The sequence below is a fragment of the Cataglyphis hispanica genome, chromosome 24, assembly GCF_021464435.1.
Source record: "Cataglyphis hispanica isolate Lineage 1 chromosome 24, ULB_Chis1_1.0, whole genome shotgun sequence".
Classification (NCBI taxonomy): Eukaryota; Metazoa; Arthropoda; class Insecta; order Hymenoptera; family Formicidae; genus Cataglyphis; species Cataglyphis hispanica.
The window spans coordinates 524,237-545,652 of record NC_065977.1 but is presented as its reverse complement, the minus strand read 5'-3'; the positions used below and the strand labels follow the sequence as shown (position 1 = coordinate 545,652).

The 21,416-nt window shown below is 33.7% G+C and overlaps 2 protein-coding genes across 2 annotated transcripts; both read right to left on the bottom strand.

The window, feature by feature from the left end:
- Positions 1 to 1,721: 1,721 nt before the first annotated feature.
- On the bottom strand, positions 1,722 to 7,870 carry LOC126858287 (pneumococcal serine-rich repeat protein-like). Its single transcript, XM_050608491.1, has 3 exons — positions 5,213 to 7,870; positions 5,050 to 5,074; positions 1,722 to 3,105 (listed from the first exon to the last, which is right to left on the bottom strand). Exons 1-3 carry the CDS (start codon positions 7,156 to 7,158, stop codon positions 1,867 to 1,869), a joined length of 3,210 nt encoding a protein of 1,069 aa, XP_050464448.1. The 5' UTR covers positions 7,159 to 7,870; the 3' UTR covers positions 1,722 to 1,866.
- A 5,121-nt stretch (positions 7,871 to 12,991) lies between these two features.
- LOC126858308 (uncharacterized) lies at positions 12,992 to 19,757 on the bottom strand. The gene is made up of 3 exons (XM_050608537.1): positions 19,305 to 19,757; positions 15,645 to 17,916; positions 12,992 to 15,088 (listed from the first exon to the last, which is right to left on the bottom strand). Exons 2-3 carry the CDS (start codon positions 17,850 to 17,852, stop codon positions 14,879 to 14,881), a joined length of 2,418 nt encoding a protein of 805 aa, XP_050464494.1. The 5' UTR covers positions 17,853 to 17,916; positions 19,305 to 19,757; the 3' UTR covers positions 12,992 to 14,878.
- Positions 19,758 to 21,416: the final 1,659 nt, after the last annotated feature.

The following is a 21,416-nucleotide window of genomic DNA, read 5'->3' as shown; positions in this document are numbered from 1 at the left end:
AATCCATTTGTTAACTTAGATTCATCATTTTGAAAATATCACAAAATATTATTTATATGTAAACTGCAGTTTATAATCATGGCACTTGAATGGTAAATTTTTTATTTGATGTTGATTAATAGAATTCATTCAATTTCTACATTTGTTGGCGTTTTTTACATAGATTTATTTAAATCTAAAACGTGAAAGTGTATATGCTACAGTTAGTTTTTACTTAAAGTTATACAAGTATTAGCGACATTATACAAGTATCAGCTACTTCTTTTTTCTCCGAGTAAATTTAATATATAATATAATTTAAAAAATTTTAACATTTAAAGATTTAACAACGAAGGCTTTATAAAAAGTTAATTTTTTTTCTTTTAAAAAAAAAATATAAATGAAAAATGTTAAATTAATGTTTGTAATTATTTATTAAAAATAAGATTCATAATATAAATAGTAAAATTACTTGTCTATTTTAAAAAAGAATTGCAATGCATTCCTTTTTTTCTTTCTTTGTATGTAGAATAATAATGAATAAATTTGAAAAGAAAATAAAGAATAAATGCAAAAATAGACACACGCATACAAGAGAGAAGTAGAAAATATAAGATATGAAAAGTACTAAAATATATTGGAGGCATATATATATATTAACATGCCTAACAGATTTGTATAAAAAATTAGTCATGATTCTACTGAATCATCTCTATAGATATACTTTAAATTCAAAATTTATGTTATGTTATTTCTTCGGTGTTATCAATTTATTTAAACTACATGAAATATACATTGCGTATTAAAAATATTAAAAGTGTATTAAAGTAATAATAGGCAAGTCTTAAAACTGCTGTGCTTTTTTTAATTGTATATATTTTTTAAATACTTTGAAATTTAATAATCGAATTTATATTTTTTTAATAAAAATTTGATCGAACAACATCCTTTTCATAAAGATTTTAACTCTACCTTACATAATTGCACTAAAAATATTTAAAAAGAAATAGCTTTGACGCCAATTCTTAAAACAAAAAATAAAATTTTATTATAATAAATATTATTCAAAATTAATTTGAACGTATAAGAGTTTGTGTGTCGTCATAAGTAACTTATCTAAAAATTAAATTTAAGATTCTTAAAATTAAAGTTAAGATTCTCTTCATCTTTAATCATTTATAACAGAAAATTGTGCTATATTGACATTATTATTAAGAGAAACTTGAAATTTCTACTTATATTTATGTCAAAATTACTGTTATTAAAAAATGAGCCGTCGTTTCACAGCAATTCTTTTGACAACAAAAATAAAATAATTATTTAGTAATGACCATTTGATAATCTATTTGAAAATGTTTTCTTTTTTAATCTTTAATTAATTGATTGATTTTTTTGTCTATAGAGAAAGAAAGAGAGAGAAAGAGATGAAAGATAATCTATGTTTAATAACATCGAGACTCGGTATAATTTCTCTGTTGTTTACAAACATACGATAAATGGATCTTATGTTAGTTATTGCGATTTTATCGTGACAAATAAAGGTGAAAATAATTTTCGCGTGTGTACAGCATTGAAATCTGTATTTATTCTGTTCGATATTATTCAAATTTCAGTTTTCGCTTTGACATATAGGTGAATTGGGACAATAAGCATGAGGTTTAATGAAAAAAAGAATTCTCGAATCTCTGCTATAACAATATATTTTTATTATTACATTGTCGGATTTTAAATCGCTGCTTTTTTGTTGTAATTTTTTTTAATTCCTGCCGGTGTGTAATCCTGTTTTAATCTAGGACAATTCGTAGTAGATCAAGATTCGTATTATCCTCCGCTAAATAAAAATGACTGAGGAAAGCGCGCGGCGCCATTTCGCTCGCTGTTTGCTGTTTACAAAAGGAGAGCGCCGGCGTCGGCGGAGCTTTCCGCATTGGCGGCCGCTGACGCCCGCGAAGCGCCGTATCCGTGACCCCATTTGTTGTGTCCCCATCTGAGATGATGTCCCTTCTTGATGCCGATGGCTGTCGCGCTACTCTGAGCCTCGGCGGTAACGACGGCACCCTTGCCTCCGCTGGAGCGTGTACCAGTCACGATAACATCGCCGCTGGCCTTGCCGTATTCCGCGCCGATCTCAATGAGCTGCTTCTTGCGGATGCTGGCCTTGGAGGCTGCTTGGGCGATGGCATTTACGTTGGCATCGGCCGCTCTAGATTGCGTGTCCTGTTCGGCTACTTCGCTGGCTTGGGCCGCTCTGTTCTTGGCCTGTACGAAGTTCCTCTGGGCAGTGATAAGAGCTGCTATCGCTGCCTTGGCCGCGGCGCCGGCGTCCCTTGCCTCGGATTGTCTGGCAGCGGCGGCGGCTGCTGCGGCAGCGGCCGCGCTCTCAGCTGCCATGGCTCGTTGAGCGGCAGCGTTGGCCTCCTGATTTAGAGCTGACGCTTTCCGTGCCTGCACGGCAGCAGCCTCGGCAGCCGCACCCTGCATGCGCGCCAATTTGAGAGTCGTCAAGGCGCTACCGGCGGAGGTTCTGAGAGCGGAATCGGCCGTCTGCGCGGCTTGAAGTGCCTGGTTCGCCGATATCTTGGACGTGGTGGCAGCGGCCTCCGCCTCGATCGCAGCTGCACTCAGGGAAGCGGCTGCTTGCTCGACCGCTATCGTTTTCGCGGCGGCGACCGACTGCGCTTCGGCGGCGCCCTGGACCAGGACGGCTGCGTCGTCGGCCTGGGAGCGTGCCTTGGCGTTCTTCTCGGCGGACACGGTGAGTAACTCTAACGCCTCCCGCTGTCCTTCGGCGGTCGCCTTGCCGGCACGCAGAGCTGCCCTGGTCTCTACCGCGGCGGACGCCACCAACGTCGAAGCCACGCTCGAAGCACCCATGCGGCTGAGGATGTTGTTGCTACTGGCTCTGGCGGACGCGGACGCGGACGCTTTGGCACCGGCACCGGCGCTCCTCCAGCCACCCGATGAGCCCCACGAGTCGGCCGAGGCGGAAGCGGACGCGTCCGCGGCCGAATTGCCGAGGAGAAGCCGCCCGCTGGCGTCGGCGAAACCCCAGAGGAGGAGGGTCGTTGCGATTATCGCTGGGATCTTCATCTTCGACGAGATTTCTTCGCGGATTGATGCCCGATGCTGCCGCGTCCACGATTATATACCGCTCGCGAGCAGTTGTCATAACACCGATACTGCCGCGCGAAAAAAATCTCCGAATCCACCGCAATCGAAAATATTTTTTCAGGACGTCGGTCGCGCGATGCGAGAACACTTTCCCTTACAATTTAATCGCCGTTTACTTAAGTGCGTTTATACTCGCGATTGTGAATTCGATCGTAAGCGTTGATCGGCTTATTGGTCTTCTCTAAGCGAGATCCTCCATATTATAATTTATCTTGAAAATAACTATGTTCGGGAATGGATTATTTTGCTGTAGCTTTTTGTTATAAATCCGCAACGTAAAATGAAAATGTTTTGTCATAAATTTTCTTGCTTTTTCCGTTATAATTGCAGCATTAAGTCTATTTTAAATAATCTGCAATTTGAAATAGAATCCCTCTCCCTTATGAATTCTATCTACATTTTTATATTGAAAAAGAATTATGGATGCTGAATGAATTATGCAGTTCCATTTAACTATGCTTTAATTTATGTATTAATAGAAAAAAAGCTTTATTGCTGATGTATTTGATTTTATTTTAAATTTTTTTCATGTTACGTTAATGCAACATTCCCTTAATTTTACTTTGCACAAATCTTTATAAAATCTAATAAATTCCAATTTCGATACAAAAAGAACTAAATGATCCTTTTATTAATTAAAAATATCACACAATTGCCATACAACAATTTTTAAATTCTATTTGTTTCTTCTTCAATCAACACAACTAGTAAAAAAAATAAATGTAAAAATACTTACATTAGCATGTAAGTATTTTCACAACAATAAATATTTTCACACGAACTTATTTTCACAGTCAGTAAAGTTCGTTTCAATATAATATTACGAAACGATTATTTTAACATATTTCAACAGTAAATCAATGCAATCTATGTTTGCTCATTAAATATAGTCATTAAATATTGTAGATATAGATCCAATCATTGCTGTGTGATTTTTCCTAACATCATTAAATATCATGAATAAGACGGTAATTATGAAGAGAATCTAAAATATAAAGAATATTAAAAAGTCTATTATGAATATTTGAGTTTTCAATTATTATATATTTGGGATAAACACGACGAAAGCAATAAATATAATTATGAAAAATTTTTATATATTATATAATCTTGAAGTAATTGGAGATGATAAAAAAACATCGAATAAAGAAGATGCAAATTTTAATAACATTTAATAATGACATAAATTTCAGCGTTTCTTGTAGCATACGAGTTGTCAGATATTATAAAAAACTTGAAAAAATCAATTTTCTCAAAAAAGATGCAGTATATGTTAAAAATATTTTTCTAAATGTTATGACAAGGACATTTAAAAATGTTACAGTGCGCATAATAAAAAACAAGTATTTGAGAAATTTCTAAAATAAAAATTTTATTCATTAAGTATACCAGTACATTCACATTATTTGTTCGAGTAAAAAAAAAATTTTGTACACTGTTTGAAATAAAATGCAACATTAATGTGAGACAGAAAAAAATTATATTTTATTAATGATAATCTCACTTATTTTTACGTACATGTTATATATATGTTTACGCATATTGCACTTAAATATAACATTTTAAACAATTTTTTTGTTTATGCAGATTAGTAACTTGTATATGCTATGATATATTATTTTATGCAACATTTGTTTTCCATTTTTCTCTTTTTCTAAAAAAATTCAAGAAATTGATTGAATTTAAATGTAAATGAATAATGTAATTTTTTATGTAAAATTTTACAAATTAAAGTTTAAAGGTTTCATCTTTTAGGAATATAAAATGTATTTTATCAATTTAATTATAAAATATTTAAAATTTTTTAAAATAAATTCTTTATCGATAAAAAGTCTAATAATTCGCAAATAACTTAGCAATTATTCGGAAATGAAACAAGATACGAGGAAAATTGCTTACGGAATTAACGAAAAGTAATTTTAATCTGCTGTAGAGAACTGTATTTATATAATTACATTTCAATTTTCTTATAATTTTTATTTCTGCCATTAATTTTATTGCAATGATAAAGGTTGTTACAAATTTTATCTCGTCGTCGCTTTGACCAACTTGATACTTTTACAAATAATGTTTCGCTTTCAATTGGACAAGTTTGTTCGACAACTTGGGCGTGTTGCCCAAACCGACGACAATTCCATCCCTCACGACATTGAGAGGATTCGCTTGCGCCGCGATGGTCGACTCCAAACTCGCGACTCTTGAATCCTGCTTGGCGGATGTGGAGGCTCGTCTCTCAGCCATTTCTTCCATTTCGCGATAAAATTTGTTCGCGTACTCCAAAGCGACGGACTCCGCGGCAGCGGCCTTGGCGCTGTCTTCTTTGACCACTTCTTCATACATGGCCAAACTTTCAATTTTCTGATTACTCGCCGCATGCTTGGACATAGCCGCTTTGGCGGCGGCTATCGCTAGAGCGACTATCTTCTCAGCGCTGTATGCTTTAATTTTAACAAATCTGATAGCGGCTTCGGCAGCTGTGACTGCTTTGACAAGTTCTAGGGCATAAGAGGCAGCCATTTTCTGGGTAAGATCCGCGGATTGGGAGATCATCATGGTCAGCATGAGGGCAGCCTGGACCGCGGCTGTCGCAGCGTTCGCTTCGCCGGTGGCGATGGCGGCGGCGGAGGCCGCTTCCTCGGCGATGGACGCCTTGACGGCAGCTTCGTCTTGCGCCGCAGACGCCAGCTTGATCGCCTTCACCGCACGCCTTGTGGCCTCGCTTGCTACCTTGATTTTCTCAGCGGACACCTTTGCCTTAGATATCGCGTTAGCGTACGCCTCAGCCACCGTCTTAGTTAGCGCGGCCAGCTTGGCCGTAGCCGCGGCTTTCGTCTTCGCTCTAGCCTCAGCTTTCGCTCTAGCTTCAGCCCGCGCCGATGCTTCCGCTCGAGCTTCCGCCTTGGCGCGCGCTTCCGCCTCCGCTCGGGCGATCGCTTCCGCTCGCGCGGATGCTTCCGCCTCGGCCTTGGCCTGCGCCCGCGCTTCGGCTTCAGCTTGCGCGGACGCCGCAGCTCGTGCTTCCGCTTCAGCTCGTGCTTCAGCTTCAGCTTTAGCCTTAGCTTCGGCCTCCGCCTTGGCCTCCGTCTTGGCCGACGCTTCCGCCTTAGCCTTGGCCTCGGCTCGCGCGGAAGCTTCCGCACGCGCTTCCGCTTGAGCCCGGGCCTCGGCTTCGGCTCGCGCCTTCGCTTCCGCTCGTGCTTTCGCGGCTGCCGCCGCGTTGGCTTCCGCTTCAGCGCGAGCGGCTGCTTTGGCTTGAACTTTGGCCTCCGCTTGAGCGACCACCGCCGCTTTTGAAGCCGCCTTTGCTTCGGCTTCCGCTTTGGCGATAGCCTTCGCCGAAATATCCTTGCTCTTCGAGGAAGATGATGCGCTGGAGGACGTGGAGGAGAAAGCAGCGTTGGTGTCGAATATCGCATCGGCTGTGGCTGTCGAGCTCGAAGATGCCTTGGAAGAGCTGTCCGACTGCGACGAAGACGAAGACGAAGTCGAAGACGATGATGAAGACGAGGAGTAATTCGTGACGAAGTACTTCCTCTTTATGGATCCGGAATTTTCCGATTCCGAAGTCGAAGTCGTAGCCTGCTCCTTGGACAGGGAATTATTTTCCGCAATTATTTTCGACAGAGATTCGGAGTTTCCGAAATTTTCGCCGCTTTGCTGCAAGAGCTCCGTTAAGGAGGCTGCTTGCTCCGCCGCGTTGGCCTTGGCATTCGCCGAATTGTCTTCATGTCCGATCGCATTCGAAATCTCCTGTGCCAACGATTGCGCTTGAGATTTCACCTCAAGTTCCTGATGACTATTCACTTGACTGTTGGTAAACGCGTTGCTGGAGGAACTGGCCAGCGATTTTTGATCCGGTAGCAGATTGCCGAGAGCAACGCTCGTCGCGAAAGAATCGGCCGAGACACCGGCGAGCAATTGTTCTGGTGTGAGGAACTCACCACTCGCCAGTCCCCAGATGAGGAAATACACGAGGAATATCTTCATCGTCGATGAAACTTTGTACATTGCCAGCGGCTCGCGCGATTCGTCAATTATATACCATCGTAAACCAGTTGTAAAAACATCCCTGTTGTCTCATGCTGTCCCGGTGACGCCGTTTGGCTCTGCTTTTTGAAAAATACCAGTCGTCGAGCGCCTCGTCTTCGGGAGCAATTTTGCGGATTCGCAGTTCATTTTTTTTTATCGCCTTTTATCCTTATTAATATAATTCGACACCTAAATTTTATTTTATTTTAAATTAATATTGACAAGAACATTAGCTTCGTGAAAGTAGAAATTCAACGATCAGGGAAAAAATAGGATTTATAAAAGTCCGATCAGATGATGGAGAATTAGAAGCGGAATAAGGCCTGCACTTTGTATTTTCTTGCACCTGTATTTTTGTCGTATCGTAACGTACTTGTCAGTCTTTTTGTTCATCCCATATAAGATTCCATCTCGCGAGAATTAACTTACAATTGTAAAGTCACATATTCATGCACCGTTACTACTCTTTCCGGAGGAGGAGAAATTATATCTCGCAAGTGTCCGTCTCCGCGCAGGTTACAGCGCTTTATATCCAACGAGAGTTGCGGAGGCATTGCGGACTCTGCTTCGGTTTCAAGATGTATTGTAATGCCTGGCGAGTTCTGGCATGGGCGGACCGCTAAATAAGGCGCTGTGAACACAACAGGAACGATACCAATAAAGATATTACCCCACCATTGCCACCCGCGGCTCCACGCATCAATTCTTGTGTGAAATATTCTTCTTAAAGAATAACTATGGATTTAGCGTTGCGCTTGTTTTTCTCCATCACGGAAATCCACTTTGTTATCAGTTTGCTCTTCGAAAAGACTTCACGTTTCTTTATCAGTTTTTTTCAATGTCTGTTTTTGTCCGTTTCCGAAACTGCGAAAAATTTTAAAGATTTGCGTGCTGAAATATTCATAAATACATGACATTTAAATGATACATATAATGAGAAAGAAGAAAAGATCTCGAATTAATAAATCTGAAATTATATGTAAACACACATAAAAGTATATAAAAGAAATGATGATGTCACCATATGATCGCGCACTTAAAGTACATAAAAAAGTTGTTCTCCCTGATCGTGGATCAAAATAATTATCGTCGCAACAGTGAGTTTATAGCTGATATATTTTTTTAATAAGAAAGAAATCGAAAGAAAAAGAACCGAAAGAGCTTTTTCATTTGCCTTACTTATATATGTATAGCGTCAACTTCGCAGCGGGAGGGGGAAAGTCGCGTATCGTGCAACAACAATTGTGGATTTTGTCGTGTTTTTCAAGACTCTGCAAGGATATATCGTACTCCCAATAGTTTCTCTAACCTGATCTGAAAACCTGTATATGAGCAGAGGAGAAAATAATTCATCGCAAAAAAAGAACTCTGACAAACCGTGCCGGATGCGCGAATGATGTAATCGTTACAAAGCCGACGAAACTCAATTGGGGCAATATTGTGTGCCGAGATTGCAGGACAACGGCCGGTCGCAAACTGGGCACGGCTCTGGAGAGTATATGACGATCACTGCCTAATGATAATTCGAGATATGGTCAAATTAGAGAAAGTTTGTGAGCTGATTTTCACACACCGAAACTGTTGCGCCGCGTAAAAAATATCATTTTCTATTATTCATTTATCTATTAAAGCGATAAGAAGAAGAAAATAATCATGTAGAGAATAGAAAATATGAAAGAAAATATCTATCTAGTGATATTGATCTTAATTTGAGAGCTTTAAGAAAAATAAGAACACAATTTTAATTGTGAGAACTAAATTTTCTATTCTCGTATTATAATTATAGATTCTAATGGCTTAACTTTTTTTCAATTATTTTCAGATATAATTTTCAGCAGTGACCGGATATGTTTAATTCATTTAAAATGATATACGAGCAAGTTGCAGAGAAAAGACTCTTTTAAGAGAAGAAAAATTAGTTACTGAACATAATTAATTGGGACTCGGCTTATGTAAGAACTATATATGCGCGTTATCACTCGTAACGTGAGGTATAAGATATGGGACAGTGGAAAGATACCGGGAAAGTTTCGCGGATGAGTGAATTGTAACATATATGTATAATAATATATATCTATTATATATGTCGCATTCATAAAAAAAAGAATAACATATATAATAATAACAATATGCAAAATAGAAATTCAATATGTATTTCAATTTTCACTTAAAATGCCGATTATATATAAATAGCAGCTTTTTTCTTTCTGAAAGCACTTTTATAGCTAAATATTCAAGCATTTCTCTCTCTCAAAACCATGTACTCCATTAAATAGAAGAAAAACATAATTTTTTTAGTTATGAGAAAGTAATGTGGCATGATAAAGTTTATTACTAATTAAATAATTTGTTGCGCTATTAAAAACGGAGAAATATAACAATATCCCGACAGAATGTACTTTCGTTATGCTTTCGTCTTCAATAATACCGTTAAATCGTAGTATTGAATATGAGACAAGAATTATCCTGAATCGAGACCGGAATTAGAGAAAATTTCATTTTATTACTTTGCACGACAATATTTATCTATTCGTATGTAGTCCGGTCGATTTCAGCGTAAAAAGGTGAAAGCAGATCGTGGAATAATCCACAGGGAAGTCCCGATATAATAAAGACGAAAAAGAAAAAAGTTTCTCGCTAACATGTACGCGTGTATTCTCCGTGTATGACCATGAACCGTAATCTGGAATTGATCCTTGATATCGGATAGAATTTAAGTCTCTATTTATGCGGAACACACGTCTAATGAGATTATCGATACAATCAGCTAATACCATTATTATGCAAATTTAATTCTGAAATATTTTTTGCAGAGTAAATTGCGCCAAATTATATGAACGATATAAGACTTATTATTAGTATAAGTCCTAAGGAATCTTCACTATATCTTATATGTCAATTTACAGAATCTTTATGATATATTTTAATGCTTATGTCACCCAGGAGAACGATGCTAAATTCGTTATTACTCGCCGAATGCGTCGAGGAGAAACTAAATTTAACTATAACATAACTGTTGTAGACGAGAAAGTAGCAGTAAACTTTTAAAACTTTCCACGTGAAAGTGCAAGTAAAGATGCAGTGATTATTTAATAAATTGGCCGTGTCATCGTTCCAAATCGTTCGAGATTCTAGAATGTGATGAATTAATCAACAACTGTTTGTCAGATACTTCTTTTTTCTTTCAATAGCTTTTCTTTTTATTCTCGTTATAAAATGATTCGGCTGCTAATTGCTGTAAAAATGCAACGACGGTTCAAATATTTTGTAATCGAATAATAAGAACCGTGAGAGAGCAATAGCATAGAATCTAAAATTAATAACATTTTATATACAAATAATAATCAATATTTATTGCACAGATAAATTTATGTCAGAATTTTTTAAATCCCTATTTTTTTAAGACCACTTTAATTTGCATATATATATATATATATATATATACACGCATACACACAGATTACATTATATGGAAATTGACTAACGATAAGACACGATGAAAATTTTTATATAGTTGAAATTGCCGAGAACTACGACGCGCTTCGTCATAGCGCTTTTTCACAATAAATGTGTAAATGTGCTAATGTAAGCCGATCCAACGGCGCATAACGTGTTCATTGCAACAGTCGGCGATGAAGACCTGTCTGTCTCTACCCGGCCCTGTCAATTAAAGCCATGCCCATCCTCTTCCTGTGTTAGGTTCGCTTTCTGTTAGCTCGCAACAACTTGACTCTCAATCGCGCGAAACAATGTAATCGTCTTTTCAGATCGAATCCGGTGCAATGAAAGCAGGACCCGTTATCGGCGAAGCTCATTAATTAAGTTCGAACTCATGCATAGAGTGCTATTCCAAAATTAATAAATGTTCTTCTTTAATCAATATAAAACTATGAATTCAAGTGATCTTACAATCAGTGACCAAGTGTATAGTCATGTAACTTGCCCTTGACATAATTTTGCTCCTATTATTTTCTTATTGTTATGTTATGAGAGATTTCTCAGTGCGCAGATAATTATTACAGGTGAATGTGTGTGGAGACAAAATGATAGACAATAGCGGGAAAAAATTAAATCAATGCATCTCGAAAATAGTATTTGCAATATGGTATAAAATAATTTATAAATGCATAAGAAAAAGGTTTTGTGAAATATTTATGAATAGAAAGAAATTATTAGTATGTAATACATATATAATATATATTAAAAATATATGTATAAAACTTATACATGAATATATTTTAATCGTGCAAAGAAAAACGCGCAATATAAAGATTTAGAAATATTCTGACAATATAATTTTTCTCTTGGGTGTTATTGACAATTTTATTTCATTCAAATTTATGTTAAAATCCGCATTTTTATTTCGAAAAATATTTACTCTCGATATTAATTGGATAAGATGCTTCATGTGTGTGAACAAACTGATTTTAATTATCGCAAGTGCAAACGAATAAACAGATGGTTTGGTTTACATATATAATATTTATCCTTTCGACTTGAAACACACAGATTGCGTGAATAAACAAGAACCCGATATTCAGGAAATAAACTTTGCTAATGATAACAATACAGAGGAAATAACTGATTAGATAAAAATTTCTTTTTTTCTGTTTTTCATTTATGTGTATATGTCATTTTTCATACACACACATACATACATACAATAATATATTAATTTACATAGAAAAGTTAATTTTTTCATATTTTCTTCTAGTACAAAAATAGATGTTTAAAAAAAATAAAAAATGATCAGATTCTTAATTAAGACGAGAATTGCCAGACTTGCTTGAGGTTTGTTTCTAGAAGCGAAAATTGCAATATGTGTCTTTTGATACCTTCGAAAAATCATCAGAGTTATTAGGCGAATATATTTCGATAGGAAGTAATAGCATAAACTCCACGGGGATATAATTCGAAAGAGGTAAATCACACTGAAACAAGTCGCAAATGAGATCAACTTCGCAATATTAGAAAAACACGACGTGAAAGAAGTAATGCTTCCAAAGTGGCGCGTATTTTAAATATATATGTCTAAAATCAATATCTATCAATGATGGATCTGAGTATTTTCGAAAACCTAAAATTAATATTCTATACAAAGAAAGTTTGCCCTATAAATGTGTATGATTAATATATTTATTTATTTATATTTATTATTAGTAAACCTATTATTAAAAAAAATCTTTTCTCTGAAAGAAAACTTAAAAGCAGATTCACGTGAAGAGATATTCAATATAAATTTTTAATTCTTTTAACATAATTATTATTTAGCATTTAGCGGGATAACTAATATAAATAAATAGATTCATTCATTTAATTCAGCTTTCATTATTGAAAAATATAAACGGAAGATGATTGAGCAACTATCGCGCCGCTTCTTATCGCGAGAATTTGAGAAAGCGTACGTTGCCGACAAGCCGGTACATTATCAGGTAACTATATTTCGACAAGAGGTAAAACAAACTGAAGTCAGCTGATAATGCAATTTTCAAGATGTATATTTCCAAGCTTTGATACGTTGCCTTGATATTAGGCAAACATGATTTGACAAGAGGTGTACGCATTGCAAAAGGGCGCAAATTTTTAAAAGGCATTGCATACACACACGCACGCGACTCTTTTCAAGACAAAAAAATATAAAAGTTAACGAAAATTTAGACAATTCTCAGTTAACAACATGTACTTGATACAACTATTATATTTGATAATTATATATTCATTAATATTCCTTTCATAATTCCTTTCATTTCTATTTTTGAGAAAAATGTTATAAAGAAATTTAGAGTAGAAGGAAATAATGGACATTGATGGGTATTTGTCACGAAAATTCTTTATTCGTGATAAAATCATCTTTTCTCTCTATACTATTTTTATTACACCTAAGATACCAAAGCTAATGTATGTGTGTGAAAATGTGTGTATGTATACAACTACAAATAAAAATACCGTACATTTCTGATAGGCCTTGTCGTTTTAAAATTTGTCCGTCGATTTATCCGTCAATTTCGCAACTCGCGACATATAAATTATGTACATGAACTTTTGTATATATGAGACATTATATATACATTGTTATAAATATACATTGATGGTTATGGTTCAAAGTGATCTATTTAATGTACTATTATACAGAAAATAATTACATTAATGGAACTTTGTAAATGATTTCAAAGTCTAAAATATATGTAATATAAATTTTATCGAGTTCTGGTTTCTATATTATATCCACATAGATCTGCTTACATCAATGTTATTTTGGTTTTAAATGAGACTTAAAACTTTCAGCTTTAAATAATAAATTAACGATTAAGTTACAATCTAAAGACTAAAGTCAAAAGCCATATATTATGGTTATTGCCAAAAGCCAAAAGTTTTAAGTCTCGCTTAAAACCAAAATATTGGTGCAATCGGATTTTAAGCAACAACCATTACACATATACACAGAAATGTATTTCAAAAATTTGTCTGTAAAATATAATAGCTCTGTTATCTAATTCAGTTATTTCCATAGATTACCGAATGAAAAAAGGGAATAGAGTATATAATAAAATACAGATCCGAGAATTATATTATATTTCACACTTAACAAAAGGCATTAAATATTTTTTATTTAAATTTTCTTCGTTATATACTTATATTACTATAATTTTCATTAATATTTTTATCGTTTTTAAAATGAATGCACTCAATTCTTATGCATGTCAATGTTAGAAAGAAAAACAAAGTTACAAAAGACATAATATAACAGAAAATGATAATTCCAAAGGTTTGGAAATGCATGTGAACATGAGTTCTTAAAGTACCTTCTATTTGCAATGCATCTTTAGAGTATAGATGTTGCACGTTTTATTGTTATGAAAAAATATGAACGTATTTTGGAATTTTTATATTACAATTATTATACAATGTTTATTTTTAAACAATGGCAGAGAAATATATATAATTATTTTGTAACTGATACATCCTATATAATCTATTAAGAACTTTAATTAAAAACATTTAGTAACTTGTCCAATATATATGTTTTAAATATACTATTGTTATATATATATTGCATTGTACTCAATTGCATTAAAAGTTTAAAGTTATATGTCATTAGAACTCCAAGACAAAATTCTTGATGTAATCATAAAACATTACAAAAGTGATATTTTTATCAGATTAGAAAAGTTTGTGCACATTTTTCTATTAAAGTCTATTTTCAATAAAGCTGCTAGAAACTTTCTAAATGCAAAAATTAATATTATAAAATTAATAATCTGACTATTTTGACTTATTAAAAATAAAAAAAAACATCATATTGGACACCATATATATATCTCAGCCATACACTAAAAACGATTTCTTTGTAATAATGTTCACAGCCATTTTCTGCATTTCGAAAATATTAATTTTACTTTTATCTTATACTACTATTTAAACAATATAAATTATTATCTACTTATGCATTATTTCCTATATATTTTAAATTTACTATATCTTATTTAACAGTATAAGAGATCATTTATAGTAGAGAATGTAGAAAAAGCAAAAAAAAAGATATGTATGTGCGTTAAAAAAAAATTGTATCATACATTACATTAGAATATAATTACATATTTAATGCAATACCTGATACAATCATTCTCTTTGTGTCTCTCTTTTTCTGCTTTTCTTCTTTTTTCTATTACAAATTATTTTATACTGTTAAAAGTGCAAGTTACTCTTGAAAAGTGAATCGTTCTTGCCAAACTTTAGAGCGATGTTTACTTGTTAAAATTGGATTAAGGACAGCTGCAATGGAATTTATACGTCCTTTAAATCTTTCATTATCCCGTGCCATTTCTTCCCACTGACCTTTCCGAGCTGCTCGATATGCATAATTCCATGTTACCATGATGTGTACGATTGGAGTTGAAGCAAAACTCACCTGAAACCAATATTCAAATTCTTAAATTTTCTGTCAATATATGTACAATTTGTACCTGAATATTAGATATTAAAGAGATATCTTGTATATAACATCAATTAATTTCTAAATTTATTTAACACTTCTAATCTCATCTAATTATTCATTAATTTAATCAAGTTTAATTTTTTACTGTCACTTTTTAAATTTACTTAGCCACAACTATGCACAGATGTACTGATAATAGTAAAAAAAATAATTAGAAATCCTCAATAATCATTGAATGATATCTTAAATTATGACACTAGAAACAAAAAAAATGAAAAAAATGCATATAAATAATTTTTGCAATGTACATAATGTACAATAATATGCTACCAATAAAATCATTTTAACAGTTTTAATAGCTTCTATCATATTTAATCATTTTACATTAAATTAAATTAAATTAAATTAATTTATATTCTTTATTATAGTCTTTAGTTCATATAGTTTTTAATTCATTGCAGTTGACATTATTCGACATTTTTGACATCATAATTCAAAATTAGTTTAAACTATAGATAATTCTTATTACCTTCTTTGTTTGTACTGTTGATTTCTCACTATCTTTATTGTTTTCAATCATTGTTTCGTCCTCTATTGAGTTGTCTTGCATGGAAGTAGACATGTCTGTTTTAATACAGTTAACGTTCGCGCAGTTATCGGTCGCGCAGTTCTGTTCCAATTCACTGTTGAATACTATGCAGAAACTATCATCAGTATCTTCGGCACTTTCTGAGAATTGGAACAAATCTTCATGCATATATCTTTTATTATAATTTTTGCAGTGATCATTGTTGATTTCCGTCGAAGAATCAGATATATCATATATTGAATCTTCTGTCGCGTCTTGCTTTGGTGATTCGTCGTCGCTGCCTTCAAAAACTATAAAACTATCTTCCGAATCGGCGGAAGAACTCTCCGACAATAACCGTGGTCGTAACGTATCTTTTAGCACATTATACGTTTCGCTATTGTAATCCTTGCGGTAACTGCTATTGATCTTTGTTAAAGGATCAACTACATAACGTACTCTGGTCGAATATTTCATTGTTTCCTGCTTCTTGGGAGATTCATTTCCGATATCTCTGAAAATTATAAAACTATCTTCGGAATCGACAGAACATTCCGACAATAATCGCGATCGGAATGAATTATCATGTGTATCATACATTTCACTATTATTCTCGTTGATCTTTATCGAATTAATGTAATGCATTTCGGTCGAATATTCCACCGCCTCCCGTTTCGGCGCTTCATTATCGCTAGCTGCAAAAACTACAAAACTATCTTCAGAATCGACAGAGTTCACCGACTGCGACTCTAGATTTTCCTCTATATTAAATGTTTTCGTCTTATGATCTATATTACTCTTTATCGAAGGATCGATTACATAACGCACTCTAGTCGGGTCTTTTATTATTTCTTGATCCTCGGGTGTCTGCGGCTTTCGTTTCGTAGGCGTTGCATCGGAAAAATTAAATATTACAGGACTAATCCGCTTTACGAGCAAAGCACCATCTGGAACATCGTAACCATCCATGTCGTCCAAGTTATCAGATTCGTCATTTAATGAATGATCGTTTTGTATTCCATAATATTGTATCTCGTCGTTTCGAAAAATTTTGCAATCTAATTCAATAATCATGGCGAGATTGCGCCTGGTAAGTTCCTTCCGATGTCTGGTTTGACTCACCCCGGAACGTCTAAGTTGGCATCTCTCTCTACCGCGACCTCTGCCCATCGCAATAGCGTTGGCCCTTCTCCGACGATGTCGCTTCAATAAATACGACGAGCGCTTGACGCATTTTTCCGATTGCACAGAGTTTGTTCTACAATAAAATCGAGTGGTAAGGCTATTCCAAGCATTTCGACACATGACGGACAAACGTGCCGATATTGGAGTTTTCTTGACGGGTTTTACGAGTTCTGGCACATCCGAATGGGAAACTATAAGGAAAGTCTTGGCGTCTTCAATAACGTTAACATCATTAGAGGCAGGATTCTTGTCCATATCTAATGTATCTTTATCGGTATCTGTGCGATTCTGTAAATCAATTTCTGTAGAACAAGATTTATTATTTATATTATTCAAATCTTTGGTCTCGCGAATATTCGACACAGAATGAGATTCCATTGTACTTTTATCTTTGCACGTGATATTAAAGTTCATCATATTATATATAAGATTTTCTATGGTTATATCTTTGTTGTCTTGTTTTATTATTTGTTGTTCCATTTTGTTAAAATCATTGCCAAAATAACATTCAAAATCGGACAAAGTATTTGGGCAATTTCTGATAAATGGAACAACTGTAGTAGGGGATTGCATAGTTTCCAAAATAACTTTACTCATATGCCTAATATCAATGGATTTTTCCTCTTGTATGTCCGATTTTTCAATAAACTCAGGCATTAATATTTCATCATTTACAAGCGTTACAGACAGTGGATTCATTTTCGATGAAAAGATAGTTGGTATTCTTGAAAAGTTTCTGCCAATATACCGATCCCAAACAGTTTGGAAGAAACTTTTTCTCTGACCTTTCATAGATGTATTGTTTTCTCCACGTAAAACGGGATTCATAGTATATATTCTTTCCATTGTGCCTGCAGAATGTGTCTCTATGTGTTGTGAAGAATGTATATTGGATTCACAAGAAGAGATTGCTGATGAATACGAGGCGAACTTGCTAGAGAAGTCGAGATGCAGAGATCCAAGATGTACATAAATTCCTGGCATATCCTTACTCAACAGATTGGTATTCCACCACTACTTCTCCGTCTTCTTACAAAGTCTTTGTAAGCTAAAAAGAAAGTATATACATTGATTAAAAGAGAACGAAAACACATAAATATCTGCAAATTTGAAAAATTACATTAAAAGATGTAAAACATAATAAATTAATCTTTTAAAATATAATAAGATAATAATAATAATATTCACAATATGTTAATAAGAACTCTGATATAAAAATATAAGAAAAATTAATCATTATTATATCATTATTATTTCTTAAAAGTAATTAGCTCTCACTACTTTCAGTAAACTAGTTTACTCTTATTAGCCCGTTTTCTTGGTTGCTATATTATTTATTAAAATCTTTTTTTTATTTTTATTGATTTTCCAGATTTCTAACCTCTTACATATCTACAAGTATCACTGATTATATTTTTGAATCCATTAATTACAACTAGTTATATACTTTTTCTTTATCTTATCTACAATGTTTATCTCATATACAATGTTTAGATAAATAGATATAATTTTTATTACATTACTCTGGCATTCGCTGTGATTATAGATTTATATAGATAAACTGCGCACTTTCATTGAAGGTAAGAAAACAGCTTCAATAATGTAGTAAAAATCATATCTTATATATCTAAACATTTTAGCATTGGAAGGGCATATTTTAATATCAAGAAATCATTTGATGGACATTTTGAATATTGGAAATGATCATGTTGGAAACAAATATGTTGAAAAAACTATAATTTTTCAATAAAATAGTAATTGTTTTTTTTTTAAGTATATTATTTTTCTCTTATTTAATTATTTCATACATATTACTAAATACTTCTATTCAACATATATATCAGCATATATGAAAAGAATCTAAAATATATCTAGAAATATTTTGAAGTTACTTTATTTATAGCATTTGGTTGAATGTGTGCATTAGTGCATACTGATGCACATTAAGCTATTGTATACAAATTTACGATAGTATAAATAATTAATACTACAAATTATTATTGTTATTCATATTGAGAATTAATATAATAGTGTAAATATCCAATAATAAAGGTAAAACAGTAATTAATATTATTTATTATTATTATTATTTATGTTAAATAATAATAATAATAATTTCATATAATATTAATTTAATTACCTTATACCTTATTTTAATTATTAGTACTAGTGTGTAAATTTGTATGACAGCTTTTAATTTGTATTAAAATTGTATTTAATATGTGCACATGTGCTCATGTGCACATGTGCAATCGACCAAATCCGCTGTTTATTTTATTTATCTAAAATGTGGGCCTGTATCTATATTTAATTGTATTTTTTTAAATATGTGTAACTGTTTGTAGTTATATTTAAAAAAATGTCTACTCTCTGACAATATTATACATTTACATATGTATACATATATATATATATATATGTACACATCACACTTACGAGAGATACAATGTTCGCAAACGTGACGAATGTGATCACGTAGTAGATATTGTTCACAACACGACGGCGAATTCTTTGTGAAATCACAATCCTCGCACGTAAACAAAACGTTGTTATTTAAATCCTTATTTGCTGTCGTGATAATTCGTGTCGATTTCGCAGCAGCGTCGAGGATTTCTATCGCAGACGGATACATTTTTGCAGCAGGCATGTTGACGAGTACTTTAAGCGGCCATCTTCAACTATAGAATGGTCTTTTCTCAAGCGTAGTGCAAATGTGCAATCGTTTCCAGCTGGAGGGAAACTCACGCATGCGCAATACAACGCGAATTTAATAACGTACTCAGGAACTCAGGGATGTCGATAGAAGAGATTCTTCTGCGTTTTCAAAAAGACACAGCTTCAATCGAGAAAAAAAGGGCATAATCGATAAATCCCAATTGAATATTCCTCTTTATTTGCTTTACTATCGGTTTTTGAATAAATTTTTTAATTATTTTTTTTTAAATTATATGCATGCAATGATGCATACTCGACATAGATTTTAATAAAAAAAATTTATACTGTGCCTGAAACGTCTTGTATTTAAGCACGTGTCTGCTAAAGCGATCACGTGATCGGTTAGTATTAGATTAGGTTAGGTTCTAAATAGCATGAAACAAACACTTCTAGAAAGTGTGATTCACAGTGAGATTCACGCAAATGGTCTAACATTCTAGCTCTAAATTATAATATTGCACTATATTGTACATACGATGCGCATGTCGTGTAACGTCATATAAATGCTTATTTGTTTATAAAACACATTAGACATTTTTGTTGGAACCGTTAAAGCCCTTGAAACATTTGTAAAATGTTTCACTGACAATGTGATTTATATTTTGATGCTGTTATAGAGACGCATAAGAATCTCCTCTATAATTCGCGATGATTGAGGAAATTATAGATACTAATTTTAATTACCGATAACAAAGTATAAACTCAATGAGAAAATGCGTATTTTATTTTTTTGCGTTCTATTTTTAATGCTAATGATTCAATCGTATCAATTTGCGAGTCATATTGCATGTGTCGACTTGCGGTCGCAGAACATAACAAACAAAACGATTCTCATACAAATGCACGACAAAATCTTAGTTTTCGCTGTCAATTATTTTATCGTGTTTGAAAAGTCACATCAAATCCATTTACTAGTATTCAAATATCGCTCACATAGAAATATATATATATACACATTTTCGTTCTACAACTAATTTGGGCAAAATTATTTCGAGCGTGAAATATATACATAAAAAAAAATTTAATATTTTATTTATCCTTTGTAATAATATTATGACCGCGTAAAAAAACAAATCTATGCAATAAATACAAGCTTCAATATGTGATCTCTTTTTGCAATTTGCTGTGTGTGTATAGGAATAATTAAATATATATATATATATATGCATCGCGAAATGATTATGCATGTTTCAAAAATATGCGCATATTCAATTTGCATACTCGTTCGATCACGAGCGTTCAACGATAAGTTAGGCTAAAGACATTGTGACATTATTTATGTAGCATTCCATTTTAATCTAAGCTGATAACATATCGTTTCTCAACGAATTCCACGATTTGGTGTTTGAAAAAGCCAGTAAAAATTTTGGAAAATAGAAAACATTTATCATTTTTCTCTCAGAAACAAAAAAAAAAAATACGCAAGAATTGATAAAAACAATCTTAAATAAATTCGCGATGGATTAATATATATATAGTGTGGACTTTCTGAAATACATTCTAAAAATAGCTGGATGATTCCACGCGTATCATTTAAATTATTTAGTCATAACAATTAGTTGATACATACATATGATAAAATATTCGTAGAGATTGCATCATGTGAGAAACAAATATTTACATTTGAATATTGCATTCCGTAAAATATACTCTCGTTGAGAAGAAACGAGTGTCTGATTCTACGCACGCGAAATTATTTCATCCTTCTTTATTCCAATACTTTCCCTTATACCGATCACACGTTATTTAAAGTCACGTTTAATTTTCTTTCTCGCCACATTCTCCGCTCTCCGATTTTTTTTCTCCATTTCGTCATATGCACGCATACATTTA